Genomic DNA, 16,314 nt, shown 5'->3' with positions numbered 1-16,314 from the left:
CTCTCCTGTAGTCTGTTTTGTAGAAGATCCCACATTTGGAACCATATGACATGTGTGGACTTAGACTCTGTTCATAAATAGCACTCTGCATTTGAAGCTCCTCCCTGTCTCCTTGTTGCTTGACAGCTGAGTTCTGTTTTTGTCATGGCACTGCTGCAGTTCCTTGATCTGTCTGTCCATCTGCTGAAGAGCATCTCAGTTGTTTCATGGTTTTTTGTTTTCTTTTTCTGAGGCTGACTCTCACTATGTAGCCTTGGCTAGTCTTTGGAGACCTGGCTGGTTTCAAACTTACAGAGATCTGCTTGCCTATATTTCCAGAGTTCTGGGATTCAAGGTGTGTGCCACCATGCCCAGTTGTTTCATGGATTTAAACTGAGAATAAGGCTCTTTGGTTTTTGATGACACAGATAAACAAGGTCTTATTTATTTATTTATTCATTTTTAATTATTAATTCATTTATTTGAGATAGGGTTTTTCTATGTAACAGCTCTGGTATCCTGGAACATTCTTTGTACAACAGGCTGGCCTTGAAATTCCCAAGATCCGCCCGCCTCTGCCTCCCGAGTGCTGAGATTAAAGGTGTTTGTCAGCACACACAACGCAGCATGACCTTTTACTTCAAATCTAATCATAGCAGGAGAAAAATTTTCTAGGAGTTAAAAGTAGATGTATTTAAAAGCTTGTCATCTAACTGGACTGTAAGTCTCACGGTGATGGGGAGCGTGGTGGCCAGGATGTGCAGAACCAGTAGCTCTGCACCTACCAAGTGTTGTCACACTGGGAACTGCCTGAGCACTGCTGTAGCAGGAGTAACAACCATCAGAGATCCACGTTGGGAACTGATGGGTCAGGAGACCCAGGCTCTGATCTGTGTGCTCTCCCTCTGATCAGGAACCAATGAGCACATCATAGACAACATCACGGAGGAAGGCAGGCAGCTGATGGCCACTGCTGAGTCTGTGTTCCAGAAGGTTGCAGGGGAACTTGAAAATGGCACCATTCTGGTTGGACAGCTGGAGTTGATCCTTGAGTACAAGGGTCAGTTTCTTGACATCTGGAACTTAAGTAAGTATCAAATTGAGACAGCACCTTCAGGCTGCTGAGCAACTCAGAGGGTGAGAGCTTGGGTATGTCATCTTGTGGGCAAGGTCTGGCCGCCTGCAGCCACGAGTCGAATGGGTTCACCTGAAAAGAGGGCTGAGAACGAAAAGGGGATGGAGAGTGAGAAAAGATGAAGCCAAGACAAAGTTCTCTGATCAAGGCTCGATGGATTAATGTTCAGCTTTCAATTTAAAGGGAAAGACCCCGCCGGAACCCTTCTTAGTTTCAGCCAGGAGAGATGGGTGGGATAATCCGTTCTTGGTCACGGGTCATGGCCGGAGATGTCTCAAAGCCAGCCCAGGGGCAGTTCTTCTTTCAAGTTCCTGTAGCAGGATCTACCTGCAGCCAAGGTGGGTGACTCCACCTAGGTGTCTATTGATATGTAGCCAAGGTGGCTAGTTCCACCTAGGTCCTATTATTTGGTCTATTGTGGTAAACAAGGTCTCTCGGGCCTGCTCAAGGCTGGGGGAAGGACACAGCAAGGTATGTTTCTGGGCTCTGTGACTGCCAGCAGTTCTTGCCAGAGAGCAGAGGAGCTTTGTTATTCTGAGGAGTATCATGAGAGAGCAGTAGGATGAAGGCAGTAAGAGCCTCCTCTGCCAGCGTCTTCACAGACTGGCTGAGCAGAAGTCTTCCTGGTCCCTCTGAAGACCTCCGCAGAGGGCAGAGCCTCACTCAAGTCTCAGAAAGTCGCAGCCACCCAGTAATCTGCTCGAGAGACCAGAGTGTACCAGAGCAATTGCGAGGTTTATTAGGGCGTGACAACTAGCTGCCGGTCAATTCGTATGCCCACGCAGGAGCTGAATTGACCCTGACAGCCAGTTTGAGAGGGATTTTTAAGGGGAAAAACCACAAACCAAGGAATGGGGAGGGGAATGAGGGGTTGTTGAGGTGGCATAACATAAAAATAGTGGAACATTCCAAAGGAACCCAACCTACATGAGTCAGGATCAGGTGAAAACTCTCTGTACGCTTATCTTTCTCAAGAATGTGGTCCTGCCTTGTCACTGTGGCCTTGCCCTGTCACTGCGGTTCTCAGCTTGGTTTCCAGCTTGGTTCCACCTAGTTCACTTGCATTCTTTCCTTTCTCTTTGCAGATAGGCCAGTTCCAGTAATGGTGACTGGTCTTTTCACATTCCTAACTTGATTCATGGCTCAGTTTCTCCATGTCTTTATAAAGAAGGCGTAAAGAATATTTTATATGTCTAAAAAGAACTCTATATACCCAGTATCTATAATTTTTCACTCTACACCTCCTCACTGCCCTGACACGGAGCATGTTCAGAGAGAGGCAGTAAAATGTGATTACATGGAAGGCTTACAGGATTGTGTGAGCTGCCAATTTACTTTTCAGATAGAAAGAGGCTGCCATTCCAAGAGAAGGCCTGTGACATGAAGGACTTGCTGGAAAGGAGAAAGGATGACCTGCGGTTCCTCAAGCGAGAGAAGAGATACGTGGAGAGCCTCCTGATGCAGCTTGGAAGAGTGAAACACCTCGTGCAAGGTGGGCCCCAGCAGTGGCACTGAAGACTGAGGGGCCTCCGGGTGAAGGGCAGAGGAAGGTGCAGTGAGGATGGAGTAGAGGCAAAGCTGGGGCGGGATCTTTAAAATAATATTTTTAATTTCCATGGGGGAGGGGACACAGGCATATGCCTGTGTGTGTGCGCCTGCGTGTGGAGGCCCAGGGTAGATACTGGGAGTCTTTCTTGAGCCCTCTTTCACCATATTCAATGAATTGTTCTCATCTGAGTTCACTTGAATTTGCCAGAGGGAATCAGCTGACTTCTGTATTCACTCGCATGCCTGCAAGCATCCCTCCAACTTTTCCGTGCTAGAACTATCTGCCAAGTTCCCACCATAGGAAGTGATTCTCCCAGGATGGGGCACCTCATCATCGCTAGGCTTTCTTTTATCCTGCAGGTGCCCTCTGTGCCTCTTCCCTCTATGCCTCTTCCCTCTGTGCCTCTTCCCTCTGTGCCTCTCCCCTCTGCGCCTCTTCCCTCTGTGCCTCTTCCCTGGTACATCCCTGGCCTCTTCCCTCACGCTGGCAGACACAGCTTATCTACCTTGCTGAGGAAGACACTGAATCTCTACAAGTCTGGGAATGTCTGCTCTAGTTCTAGGTGCTTGGCAAGGAGGAGAGGGCACCTGGTAGGTCACTGCTCTAGGAACCGTATGTTGTTCCTGCTTGTCTCTGGCACTGCTCTGGGGCAGTCCTGGTGACTCAGCTTTTGTGTATGACACATATACATATTTGCCCTTACTGGATGCAATGTATATCAGGTTTTCCTCAAATTCACAGAGATCCACCTGTCGCTGCCTCCTGGGTACTAGGATTAAAGGCATGTGCTACCATGACCAGCCAGTTTCTGACTTTTAAGATATAATTTCTATTTTATAATTAGTGCTGTCTTTAGAAGGGAGTGAGAAAATGTGCATATTTTCCAACTGACCTTTTACCAGTTGTGTACCCAGTTTCCTTGTTGTGAAGACTGACAAAGCCAAAGTAGAGGAAAGATGTCCGTGTTCTGCAGAGAAATGACCCTAGTGGTTGTATTTGTTTTCTTAGAAGCATCTAGAAAAAGAACTAGGACTGGACTGCATGTCCTTAGCAGAGGGTTTAATCTAGTGTTGCAGGGCAGCAGGAGCTGTCCCCAGTGCTGAAAAGCAAACTCTAGTTCTGTCCACCCTGGTGCATGGCTACAATCCTGGCAATTAGGTGGGTAATTAGTTGAAAGCCAGCCTGTCTACATATTCAGACTTTGTCCTTTCCCTCACTAAGAAAGAGAAGTGAAACCAGCTGGTGGTGGCACAAGTCTTTCATCCCAGCACCAGGAGACGGAGACAGCCAGTGGTACACAGAGAAACCCTGTTTCAAAAGTGTGCGTGTGCGTGTGCATGGGTTTGAGAGAGAGAGAATGGGGATAAATTATAAGAAGAGTGAAAGAAAATGCTCCTATGATCAGAGGTTTAACCTCCACCCTTTAATTCTGGTTTCTGTAGTTGATTTTGGAAACATTGAAACAATCCACTCTCAAGACCTCAGCAATAAGAAACTAAATGAAGCCCTGATTAAGCTTCCCAATTCCTCATCCTCCAAAAGGAAGACACATTACTGCCTGAACTCTGATATCCGAAAAATGGCAAGGAAGCTAGACTCCCTGAAAGACAGCCATATCTTCCAGAACTTCTGGCATGAGACAGCGGAGTTGTTGAATACTCTGGATAAAGACCCCAGAGAGTTGAAGTTTTTGCTTCCAGAAGTCTTGGAAAACCTGTACAAACCTTGTTATGACAAATTCTACAAGCTCTATGAGAATCTGAAGTCAGGAAAGATCACCTTTGCTGAAGTTGATGTCATCTTCAGAGACTTTAAAGATAAATATGATGAACTTGATGTCGATCTTAAATTCATGTGCACTATGAACCCTCAGGACAAAAAAGGTTGGATTCCCGAGCGTGTTGGGCAGATCAAAGAATATCACACCCTGCACCAAGCTGTCAGCTCTGCCAAGGTCATCTGGCAGGTCCGAAGAGCTCTGGGTGTGACCGGTGACTTCAGTGTTCTTAACCCATTGTTAAACTTTGTAAGTTGTTTGCTGGCTCTCCTGAGGGGTGAGGGTCTCCCAAAGAGATGGAGGTGGGGGTCTGGGGCTTCTGGCTTGGCAGTGTGTTTGGGATGGTGTTTAAGCAGCTGGGGACAGCAAAGCTCTCAGTGTTTTGCTCACTTGTATGGCGGCTTTGTCCCGTCTCTCTTTGCTCCTGGGCCAGTGGGTTTCAGGCCATCCATCAGGGATCAGCAATCCAAGAAGAGACCATGCTCTTCTGCTTTACTATTTTTGAGATTATACTTACTCATTTCTCGCCCTTGCAAACTCTCCTTTGTATATCTCTCTCCTTGTTCTCTTTCAAATTCATGGCCTCTTTTGCCATGTTCTTTAATAAGGTCATAAAAACACAGAAGGAGGGAAGGTCATCTGTCCCAGATGCAATTGCATCAGCTCTAGACAGCAGCAGCAAGCAACACACCACCTGGCAGAGCTGAGATGAGAGGTGTTTTGTCTCTATTTTGAGACAGGGTCTCACTGTGTATCTAGTCTGGCTATCCTGGCTGTTGATATGTAGACCTGGGTGGCGGCTGGCCTTGAACTCACAGAGATCCACTTACCTCTGCCTTCAGATTAATGCTGAATTAAGAGGTACATCACCATGGCCACCTTTGGGGCTGTTCCTTGGCCAGTAAAATAGGGGGGAAAAGGTGTGTGTGTAGCTATAGAGACAGAGAGGAGACAGAGAGAGACAGAGATAAAGACAGAGATCTGGTGGTGCTACAGTGAAAAACAGATTTCAGAGACCATGTAAGCTCTAGTGTGGAGTGGGAGGTGTATGCGTAGGGGAGCAAGAAGTGGAAGGAACAAGGGTACTGTTGGCCAGGGAGGAAGAAGTCCTGTGGTCCTTGATCTAAGTGCCGGGCTTTTGCTATGGGTTGGCTGTTCCTGCCTGAAGACTAGGGGCTAACCAGGGCCAGTACAAGCTAGACTTCACCTTCCAGGCGGATTCCTTTGAGGACTTTCGTAATGGGAAACTGGACCAGATCAGCCCACAGTTCATCAAGGCCAAAAGGCTGCTTGAAGACATCAGTGAGGCTCGCCACCACTGCTTGAAGGAACTCACCCTGCACATGGAGCTTGTCACCTGGCTGCATGAGGCCATGGAAGGTATTGTCAAACCCTTGGGCTTGCCCAGGTCCTGCCAGTGGCACCAGCAGGACATTTGTTCCTTGCCTTCTTTAGGCAGAGAAGCAGTGTCTGTCTCATTGACCCAGCGCATATTTTACTGAGATGGTGTCTCAGGGCTCCTTTCTCACTCCCTGCTTGCTGTGAATAGCTGAAGGTCTTTTTTTTTCAACACCTCCTTTACCTTTTAGTTTTTAATTTTATTATTTTGTGTGTAACAGTGTTTTCATGTGTGTATGTATGTATATGTGCCACATATGTGTCTGGTACTTGTGGAGGTGAAGAGGGTGCCAGATTCTGTGGAACTGAGGTTACATTTGGTTAAAAGCCACTATGTGGGTGCTGGGAACTTAATTTGTATCCCCTCCAAGACCAACATGTACTCTTAACCATTGGGCTATCTCTTCAGCCTTGTTGTTGTTGTTATTTTGAGAAAGGGTCTCTCTGTGTAGCCCTGGTTGTTCTGGCACTTGCTCTATGACCAGGCTTGCCTCAAAATTACAGAGATCCGCCTGCCTCTGCCTCCCGAGTGCTGGGATTAAAGGCGTGCACCACCATGGCCTGGCATCCAGCCTTTCATTTTTCAATGAAATAATTTTTTTGTGTATGGGTATTTTTCTTACACGTGTGTCTATGCACCCTCACATGCCTGGTACTCAGGAAGGTGAGAAGAAGGTGTCAGATCGCTTGCAGCTGGAGTTATAGATAGCTGTAAGTTGCCATGTGGGTGCTGGGCACTGAACCTGGGTCCTGGAAGGGCAGCAGGTGATTTAACCATTCAGCCATCTTTCCAGCTGTCCTCCCCACTTAGCCTTCTCCTCCAGAAGACAGGGCAAGATGGCTCTTGTCTAGACAGGGTGTTTTTTGTAACACTCTCATGAAGATTTTATCCAGCAGACAGCTTGCTAGCTTGTTTTGTTATCTAGATTAGAAAGAGCAGAGGCAGGGGTGGGGAACTGAAAGGTGGAGAGGAGGTAGAAAGAGAGCAGGCAGCAGACTGTTAAACCCTGGGACCTGCAGGAGGAAGGCATGCCTCCTGCTGCTACAGAGGCTGCACTGGCTCCAACTCTCACTGTGTGGCTTCCTTCTGTGGGCTTTGGTTCCACCTTGATCTGTTGAGTGGATCAGAGAGCTGTACAGTGTCATCTCAGTTTTTCTCATTGTCAGCATATTCTCTACCAGCTGAGCCTTGGTCTCTATGGTTAAGTGATGTTATGTAGAGTGAAGGCTATACTGTGCGCAACAAGCCTAGTGTAATGCCTAAGATGTGTTGCCTGATAAACATTAGAAGGCAGTCAATAGATCCAATATATGGTCAGTGTTCTTAGCAAAAACAGGAAGTGGGTCAAACCAAGACATTAGCTTGGCGTCCGGTTATAGCTTCACTTAGAGTTACTGCCCAAAACTCAGCATGGTCCTGTGCTGATCTCTTCTCTCCTCCTCTCAAGACCTCAGTGAACTCAAGGTGTTCGTGGACCTGGCCTCCATCTCAGCGGGAGAGAATGACATTGATGTGGACCGGGTAGCCTGTTTCCACGATGCCGTGCAGGGCTATGCTTCTCTGCTGTACAAGATGGATGCAAACACAGACTTCAACGAGTTCATGAATCGTCTGCAGGAACTCTGGAGGGCCCTGGACAATGACCAGCACCTGCCTGATAAACTGGTAAGTCTACTCAGGACCCAAGCCAGAGTAAGTGTAATAGCTGACTGCTATTACAGACCCAAGGGCTTTGGCAAGGCTGCCACTGATATACCTGCTTCATGACAGATCCCTGTTGTGCATGGAATGTATGCTCTCTCTTGAGTCAGGAAGTCATATACAAAATGGCATGTTGGGTCTCTGCCTTGTGACACAGGGAAGGATGCCTGGAGCAACCATGGTGAAGCCTTGCCTATGAGAGAGAAGATTGCAAACTTTCTGCTAAAAGCTCACATGCAAACGGCAGCCCTTAATGCAAGCTTTCCTTTCTCCATGGGTCATTCTCAGAATACATAAACGGGCATTAAGAAAATACACTAAGGGATAGACTACAAAGGCTTAAGAATGTGACAGTCCCTGTGGCTTTTGCAGAGGACCCAGGTTTGGTTCCCAGCATCCACATGGTGGCTCACAACCTTGCAATACTGCAGTTTCAAGGGATACAGCACCCTCTTCTAGTCTCTCATGGCACCAGGCACACACATGATGCACATGCATATATAAGGCCTGTGCACACAAAATGAAATAAATTTTTAAGAATGAAAGAAGTCAGGTACGGTGGCACACACTTTTAAATCCCAGAGCTCAGGTGGCAGAGGGAGGAAGATCTGTTTGACACCAGGCTGGCTTTTAACTCACAAAGACTGTCCTGCCTCTGTTTCCCAAGTGCTGGGATTCAAATTGTATATCTTGCTCAAAGTAAGAAAATTTCAAAAGAAGAAGAAACAAAAAGCTTGAGGCTTCTTAATGCTTGCCCTGTTATCTTGCTTTGTGTGGTGAGCTGTGCAGTGAGTGTGTGGTTGTTTTTCACTTGTCTATAAATAAACCCAGATGCCTAATGCCCTACACCTGCCTGCTAGGGCTTCTGAAGCAGAGGAAGCCTGACTGATGAACATGCTGCATGACAGAGCCCCAAGGGTCACTCACTCCAGCTTCTATTCTCTGCTTCTGTCCCTATAGAAAGATTCTGCCAGAAATTTGGAGTGGCTGAAGACAGTGAAGGAAAGCCATGGATCTGTGGAGCTCTCTTCTCTGTCCCTGGCCACAGCAATCAACAACAGGGGCATCTACGTTATTGAGGCACCCACAGATGGCCAGAAGGTGAGCCTCCCAAAGTCCTTCCTGGTACAGTTTTGTATGGCCCTGTGGTCTTGCTATAAAGTCCTGGGACTTTATGGCAGGAGCTAACTTAAGAATGTGTGCTGCCTCCCAGATCTCCCCAGACACTGTTCTCCACCTCCTCCTCCCTGATCACCACGGTTACCAGGAGGCATTGCGCAAGTACTCCACAGAGGAGCTGAAGGAGCTTTTAAACAAGCTGATGCTGATGTCTGGAAAGAAAGAGCACAGCAGCAATGCAGAAGTGGAGAAGTTTGCAGAGGTGAGCGTATGGGTTTGGCTGCTGCCCACAGGGGCCACTCTGGCTTCTCGCTAGGCCAGTCACCTTTGTTACTGAGGATGGAAAGGGTCTGAGTAGGGTTTTGATCAGCACAGCTTTGCTATGGGTCTGCAGGATGCATGTTACCCTGAATCACAACCCCAGAGAAGTATCTGAAGTGAGGTAAACCCTGTGAGCAGCAGGTCCTCCTCAGGAGCCTCAGGAGGAACTGTGACTAGCTGTGGAGAAGAGATGACAAACAGATACTCTTAGAAAGAAACAATCAACTTCACTGCCACTATACTCCTGTTGAGGTAGGAGGATGGTGAATTTGAGGCCAGCCTGGAAACATGAGACAGGACTTCTTCACACACGCACACACACACACACACACACACACACACGTGCCCCCACATAGTCTTTACATTGACATTCTTTGTCTTTCCCTGGACATGGTGGCACATGCCTTTAGTCTCAGCATCCAGGAGGCAGAGGCAGGGGGATCTTTGTCAGTTCAAGGCCAGTCTGGTTCCATAGTGATTTCCAGGATAGACAGGGATCCATACTGAGACCCTGTCTCAGAAAACCAAAAAGAGAAAAAGAAAAAGAAGAGGACAGGTGCTCCTTATGAAGCCAACCGTGTAATATGGAAGGAAAAGCTGTGGTGTGATGAATAGTGGGCAGATTTTTGGGAAAAGCGAGCTAGCCTAAGACCTTGGAGTTGTACATGGGCAGGTGTGTGTTTTCCCTGAAGGCTTGTGCTATGCTTTGGCCTCATGGTTCCCTTTCCCCCAGGTCTTCAGCAACATGCAGAGGCTTGTACATGTCTTCATAAACCTGCACTGTGCGGGCAACATGCTGTTCCGAACTTGGACTGCTAAGGTCTACTGTTGCCCCGGTCGGGGCATCTCCATGGACTTTGGCTTGGAGCTGCTGAGCCAGCTGACAGAGAGTGGAGATGTCATTCAGCTCCTGGGAGCCCTCTGCAGGCAGATGGAGAATTTCCTAGATGACTGGAAAACAGTGGTCAGCCAGAAGAGAGCTAAACACTTTTACCTCAACTTCTACACAGCTGAGCAGCTGGTCTACCTAAGCAGCGAGCTCAGGAAACCCAGACCTAGTGAAGCTGCCCTCATGATGCTGTCCTTCATTAAAGATAAATGCACTGTCCAGGACCTCACACAAGCTACCAGCGCCCGTGAAAGCAAGGCTGCCAGACACGGCCTGCGGGAGGCTATGAAAAGGCTGCCTCAGCAGCTGCTTTCGGAGTCCAGCCTGATGGGGAAGCTTCAGGTCATCATGGCGCAGTCCCTAGAGTGCATGAGTGCCTTCCTGCCAAGCTGTCTGGACCTGGATGCCCTGGGTAGATGCCTGGCTCATCTGGCCACGCTGGGTGGCTCTCCTGTGGAGCGGCTCCTCCCCAAAGGCCTGCAGGTTGGCCAGCCTAACCTCATCTTGTGTGGCCACTCTGAGGTGTTGCCGGCTGCACTGGCCATCTACATGCAGGCCCCTAGGGAGCCCCTGCCCACCTTTGATGAGGTGTTGCTCTGCACCCCAGGGACCACGATCGAGGAGGTGGAACTACTCCTGCGACGTTGCCTTACTTTGGGCTCCCAGGGGCATAAAGTCTATAGTCTGCTGTTCGCAGACCAGCTGAGCTATGAAGTGGGGTGCCAGGCAGAGGAGATCTTCCAGAGTCTGTGCGCACAGTCGCACCGTGAAGACTACCAGTTGGTGATTCTCTGTGATGCTGCCCGGGAGCACTGCTACATCCCCTCCACCTTCAGCCAGCACAAAGTCCCCCTGGTGCCCCAGGCCCCACTGCCGCACATCCAAGCCTACCTGGAGAACCATTATCAGGTCCCCAAGCAGATCCTGTCAGCAGCAAATGTATTCAGAGATGGGCTGTGTGTTGGAATCGTGACCTCTGAAAGAGCTGGTGTTGGTAATGAACGAAGTCCCCTCTCCCAGATATTGCCCAGTGACACTCCCTTCTCTAGCAAGGGTGACTCTGATGAACCCCGTCTTCAGGAGGTTGGCTCTTCCTTGTCCAGTAAGAACTCTGTCCTTTCCCACCTAATTTTGAAAGTTGGAGAATTCCTGAACACCACCTTCAGACTTTCTTGGCAGTTTCTTTCCTCTGTGAACTCTGCTGGCTTCTGGCATCAATGCTGGTTGTGGTTGAGAAGAAAGCCTGACCATGCTTTGACTACTGTTTGTTTCCTTCCATACTGTCCACTCTTCCCTGAACTGCTCTGGTCTGCTGGGAGAGAGTTTGTTTTCCCACACTCTAGCTTTTGCTGTCACTGACTTCAATGCACCATAAGTAACCAGGGAAGGGCAAGGCTAGTCAGTGGGTGGAGACAGGGAATCTGAAGGCTCATGGGAAATGAAGCTAGTGAGCAGTGATGGTCCACGGCATCTGGTTTGAACCAGACAGAGTCACTTCTAAGACATCTCTGGATTTTCTTCCTCTTGTAGATTTGGGGTCTAATTTTTGTATGATTACATTGTAGGAAAGTCTCTCTATGTGAGCACATTGCACAAAAACCTGAAAAGGAAGCTACATGATGACACGGTACCTTTAAAAATTATTCGGCTGACAGAGCCTCACATAGATGAGAACCGCGTCCTGAGCGCCCTCCTGCCATTCCTGGAGGAGAACTATCAGAAGATGCCGGTTATATTCCACATTGATGTGAGCACTTCAGTAAGTGTCCTGGCATCGCCACCCAACAACCATGAGGAAGGCACAGGTCCCTGATTCTGCCTGCCTTCTCCCTCCACATGCATCCTGTCAAGGGGCAAACGAGCTGCTCCATAGGCTGAGAGCAGTGGCTACCGTCCTACTGATAAGCCCACGTGTTTCCTTCTTTAGGTCCAGACTGGAATTCCCATCTTTCTTTTCAAACTCCTAATTCTGCAGTACCTAATGGATATCAATGGAAAAATGTGGCGCCGGAACCCGTGCCATTTATACCTTGTTGAAATCCCACAAGGGCTCTCAGTACAGCCAAAGAGGTCTTCTACACTGGTGTGTATCAAGAAAAACACAGAAAGGTTGGCTGGGGGTGGAGCACTCCTATCCTGCATTTATTTATTTATTTATTTATCTATGCCAACCTGATACAAGCTTGAGATATCTGAGAAGCGGGTTACCACAATCAAGGCAACTCCTCCATGAGATTGCCTGTAGGCAAGTTTGTAGGGTATTTTCTTGATTAATGATTGATGTAGTTGGGCCCAGTGCTCATCAGGGGACAGTGCCACTGGTAGGACTCTGGTTCTGGATGGTAGAAGAAAGCAGACTGAGCAAACCATGGTGAGCAGACCAGTAGGCGCTGTCCTTCCTGGCTCCTGCTTTAGTTCCTGCCTCCATCTTCCTGTCTTGAGTTCATGCCCTAACTTTCCTCAGAGTGTAACATGGGAGTTGTGAGGTGAACTAAACCCTTTCCTCCCCAAGTAGCTTTTGGTGATGGCGTCTTATCACAGCAGCTATCTCTAACTAAGGACAGAAGACGACAGACTGCAGGTTTGTGGGATACTGCTGGGACAGACCTGACCATGTGTTTGGGGGAGAATTATGGTGACTTTTGAGCCCTGAGCCACACTGAGTGCTCAGAGCTCAGTGCAATATTTTGCAATATTCTGAGAGCAACACAGACCAGAGAGGCCTGGCTTGTGAAGTTTAGAGGGAAGCAAAGACTCACATCAGGGCTATTTGAGTGATGTTTTGAATTAAGCAGCTGTGGTTCTGGCTAGCTGGGACTGAAACATTGACAAATTAACAAGAGACCGGAACCACTAAGGTGAAACCTTTGTTTGTCTTGGACCATTCATGCTGTTCAGCTGGGGCTAAGAAATAACCTCTGACTGAGAAGAGATCAGCGTCACTGAAGTGAAATCCTCTGGGAAGTGTTTCCTTGGGATCAGCACACAGATGCTGTGGTCCAGAGGGTGCTGAGTCTGTTTCTCAGGCTTGCAGCTGAGCTCTGGTAAGAGCTGCTGGTCTCATTGATTCAGGATAAACTTGAAATAAACTTGATGCTATAAAAGATTTCTTCATAAACTTTCTTAGGAAATATTAAGTTATACAAGTAAAATTTAGTTATAGGAGCCCTGCCTCCGATATGACTGGAAGGTTAGTGTACTGACCAGGCTTGTTAGAAATAGAAACTGTAGGGAAGAGAATTCTGTGCCTGCTTAAAATAAAGGGGTTACTGAGAGAGTTTATTCTCTGAGACTGACCTCTAGTTAGGCTCCAGTCTCATAACAAACGAAGACAACCTAGACTTACAACTGGCTCTTAGGTCAATCCCCTTACCCAAAACCATGAAGCTCATGGGGGTAGCACAGGGTCACAACCACCATTCAGTCCTGGTCTGCCATTAAGTCTCCTGTGCTCTTACTGTGAAAAGCACAAATCTGCCAGGTTGGCAAGATGACCATGGGTAACAACTATTCACAAAAAGCAACACTGGTGTGTACATAGAAATAATTCTGACAACAGCCCATCTGCACACCTGATCATCTCTGTTCAAATTGTTCAAAGTGCAACCTGGGGCTGGGATCTGAAAGACATTAAAGATGACAGCGTATGTGGAATGTGTAAGCCTAAGGTGCACAGAAGTTAGTTAAAGCAGAGCCAGGCACTCACCTATATTAAGGAGCCTTTTCCTGTCAGTGTCCAAGTGTGCGGGGTGATTTCTCACTGGGAAGGCATATTAGTTCTATAACCTCAGACACCAGAGACGATGAGTTCCTTCCTCTTGGACTTGAGTACTAGAAGAGGTTTGGAGCTCACATATACTCACAGGTGTATGTGCATAGCGAAGACACAGGTCCTCGATTGTGTTAAATGCACCCTTGTTAGGGTCTTCTAATTCAGTTCTCTAAACCATCAGCAGGCAGGCAAAAGTTGCCCGTCCGTGGAGACAAATTAAGTCCAGTATAGACTGTGTGGAGAGTTAAGACAGAAAGACAGCTGTCGGGGAATCCAGTGATAATCATCTTATCTGTGTCTCCTCTTTGCAGAACGGACGTGTACCCCTGTTCCAGTTTCTTGATATCTTCCCCAAAGTCACCTGCCGTCCTCCCAAGGAAGTGATAGACATGGAGCTGACTCCTGAGAGGAGCCACACAGAACCTGCAATGGACCCAATGGAGTTCTGCAGTGAAGCTTTCCAAAGACCTTACCAGTATTTAAAGCGTTTCCATCAAAAGCAAAACCTGGACATGTTTCAGTATGAAAAAGACTCTGTGGAAGGCTCTCCTGAGGAGTGCCTGCAGCACTTCCTGATTTACTGTGGCCTGATAAACCCTTCCTGGTCAGAGCTTCGGAACTTTGCTTGGTTTCTGAACTGTCAGCTCAAAGACTGTGAGGCGTCTGTCTTCTGCAATTCAGCTTTTACTGGAGACACACTTCGGGGCTTCAAGAACTTTGTGGTGACCTTCATGATCTTAATGGCTAGGGATTTTGCCACTCCGACTCTTCACACTTCAGACCAAAGCCCAGGTCAGCAGTCGGTCACCATTGACAAAGTTGCTGAAGAAGACCTAGCTCCCTTCTCTCTTCGAAAGAGGTGGGAGTCAGAGCCCCACCCATATGTCTTCTTCAATGGTGACCACATGACCATGACATTCATAGGTTTCCATTTGAACCCTAATAACAATGGCTATGTTGATGCAATCAACCCCTCAAGTGGGAAGGTCATCAAAAAGGATGTCATGTCCAAAGAGCTGTTTGAGGGGCTGAGGCATCAGAGAGTGCCCTTCAACATTGACTTTGATAACTTGCCCAGACATGAGAAGCTTGAAAGACTCTGCCTGGCACTAGGTATTGAGTGGCCTAGTGATCCCGATGAAGCATATGAACTTACCACAGACAATATGCTTAAGATCCTGGCCATTGAAATGCGGTTCCGGTGTGGGATCCCAGTTATCATCATGGGAGAGACAGGCTGTGGGAAGACCAGGCTCATCAAATTTCTTAGCGATCTCAGGCGTGGTAGTGTTGAGGCAGAAACTATGAAGTTGATGAAGGTCCATGGAGGGACAACACCATCTATGATCTACTCCAAGGTCAAGGATGCTGAGAGAGAAGCCTTCTTCAATAAGGCCCAACACAAGCTGGATACCATCTTGTTCTTTGATGAAGCCAACACAACAGAAGCTGTAAGCTGTATCAAAGAGGTCTTGTGTGATCGAACAGTGGATGGCGAGCACCTCAATGAGGACTCTGGCCTGCATATCATTGCTGCCTGCAACCCTTACCGGAAACACTCCCAGGAGATGATCCTCCGCCTGGAGTCAGCAGGTTTGGGATACAGAGTGAGTGCAGAGGAGACTGCAGACAGGCTGGGCTCCATCCCCCTGCGGCAGCTGGTATATCGTGTCCATGCTCTGCCTCCAAGCCTCATTCCTTTGGTATGGGACTTTGGACAGCTGAATGACTCTGCGGAAAAGCTCTACATCCAGCAGATCGTACAGAGACTGGTGGACTCCGTCACGGTGAATGAAAGTGAGACTTGCGTGATTGCAGATGTACTCTCCGCCTCTCAGAGGTTCATGAGGAAGAGGGAGAATGAATGTGGTTTCGTTAGCCTCCGGGATGTGGAACGCTGTGTGAAAGTGTTCCGGTGGTTTCATGACCACAGTGATATGCTCTTAGACAAGCTGGACGACTTTCTCCATAAATCCAGTGACAGCACACATACTTTCAAGAGAGACCCTGTTCTCTGGTCCCTTGTGATGGCCATTGGGGTATGCTACCATGCATCTTTAGAAGAGAAGGCATCCTACCGGACAGCCATTGCCAGGTGCTTTCCCAAACCATACAATGACAGCAAGGTCATCCTTGATGAGATCACGCATGTACAGGATCTTTTTCTGAGTGGGGCACCCATAAGGAACAACATAGCCAGGAACTTGGCTTTGAAGGAGAATGTCTTCATGATGGTAATCTGTATTGAGCTTAAGATTCCCCTTTTCCTAGTGGGGAAGCCCGGCAGCTCCAAATCCCTTGCTAAGATCATTGTGGCAGATGCCATGCAGGGACAGGCTGCCTTCTCTGATCTCTTTCGCTGCCTGAAACAGGTCCACCTGGTGTCATTCCAGTGCAGTCCCCATTCCACCCCCCAAGGTATCATCAGCACCTTTAAGCAGTGTGCTCGATTCCAGCAGGGGAAGGACCTGGAGCAGTATGTCTCAGTGGTGGTGCTGGATGAGGTTGGGCTGGCTGAAGACTCACCCAAAATGCCCCTGAAGACTCTGCACCCCCTGCTGGAAGATGGGTGCATTGAAGATGATCCTGCCCCATACAAAAAAGTTGGCTTTGTTGGCATTTCCAACTGGGCTCTAGATCCTGCCAAGATGAACCGAGGCATCTTTGTGTCAC

General features: G+C 48.2%; 1 protein-coding gene across 1 annotated transcript in view; it reads left to right on the top strand.

Moving 5' to 3' along the window:
• The window catches only part of Rnf213 (ring finger protein 213), a gene marked incomplete at both ends in the record, with an annotated part of 40,103 nt that extends 23,793 nt beyond the window's left edge, over window positions 1-16,310 (top strand). Inside the window, 11 exons of the mRNA XM_028784453.1 lie at window positions 893-1,066; window positions 2,457-2,606; window positions 4,106-4,689; window positions 5,655-5,820; window positions 7,287-7,504; window positions 8,501-8,641; window positions 8,754-8,921; window positions 9,714-10,863; window positions 11,435-11,628; window positions 11,797-11,952; window positions 13,953-16,310. Of these exons, the coding sequence (XP_028640286.1) occupies window positions 893-1,066; window positions 2,457-2,606; window positions 4,106-4,689; window positions 5,655-5,820; window positions 7,287-7,504; window positions 8,501-8,641; window positions 8,754-8,921; window positions 9,714-10,863; window positions 11,435-11,628; window positions 11,797-11,952; window positions 13,953-16,310 (5,459 nt within the window). The remainder of the gene's footprint in view (window positions 1-892; window positions 1,067-2,456; window positions 2,607-4,105; window positions 4,690-5,654; window positions 5,821-7,286; window positions 7,505-8,500; window positions 8,642-8,753; window positions 8,922-9,713; window positions 10,864-11,434; window positions 11,629-11,796; window positions 11,953-13,952) is intronic.
• Window positions 16,311-16,314: the final 4 nt, after the last annotated feature.

Source organism: Grammomys surdaster, unplaced genomic scaffold (assembly GCF_004785775.1).
Source record: "Grammomys surdaster isolate TR1022 unplaced genomic scaffold, NIH_TR_1.0 123267, whole genome shotgun sequence".
Taxonomy (NCBI): Eukaryota; Metazoa; Chordata; class Mammalia; order Rodentia; family Muridae; genus Grammomys; species Grammomys surdaster.
This window is presented reverse-complemented; position numbering and strand designations above follow the sequence as displayed.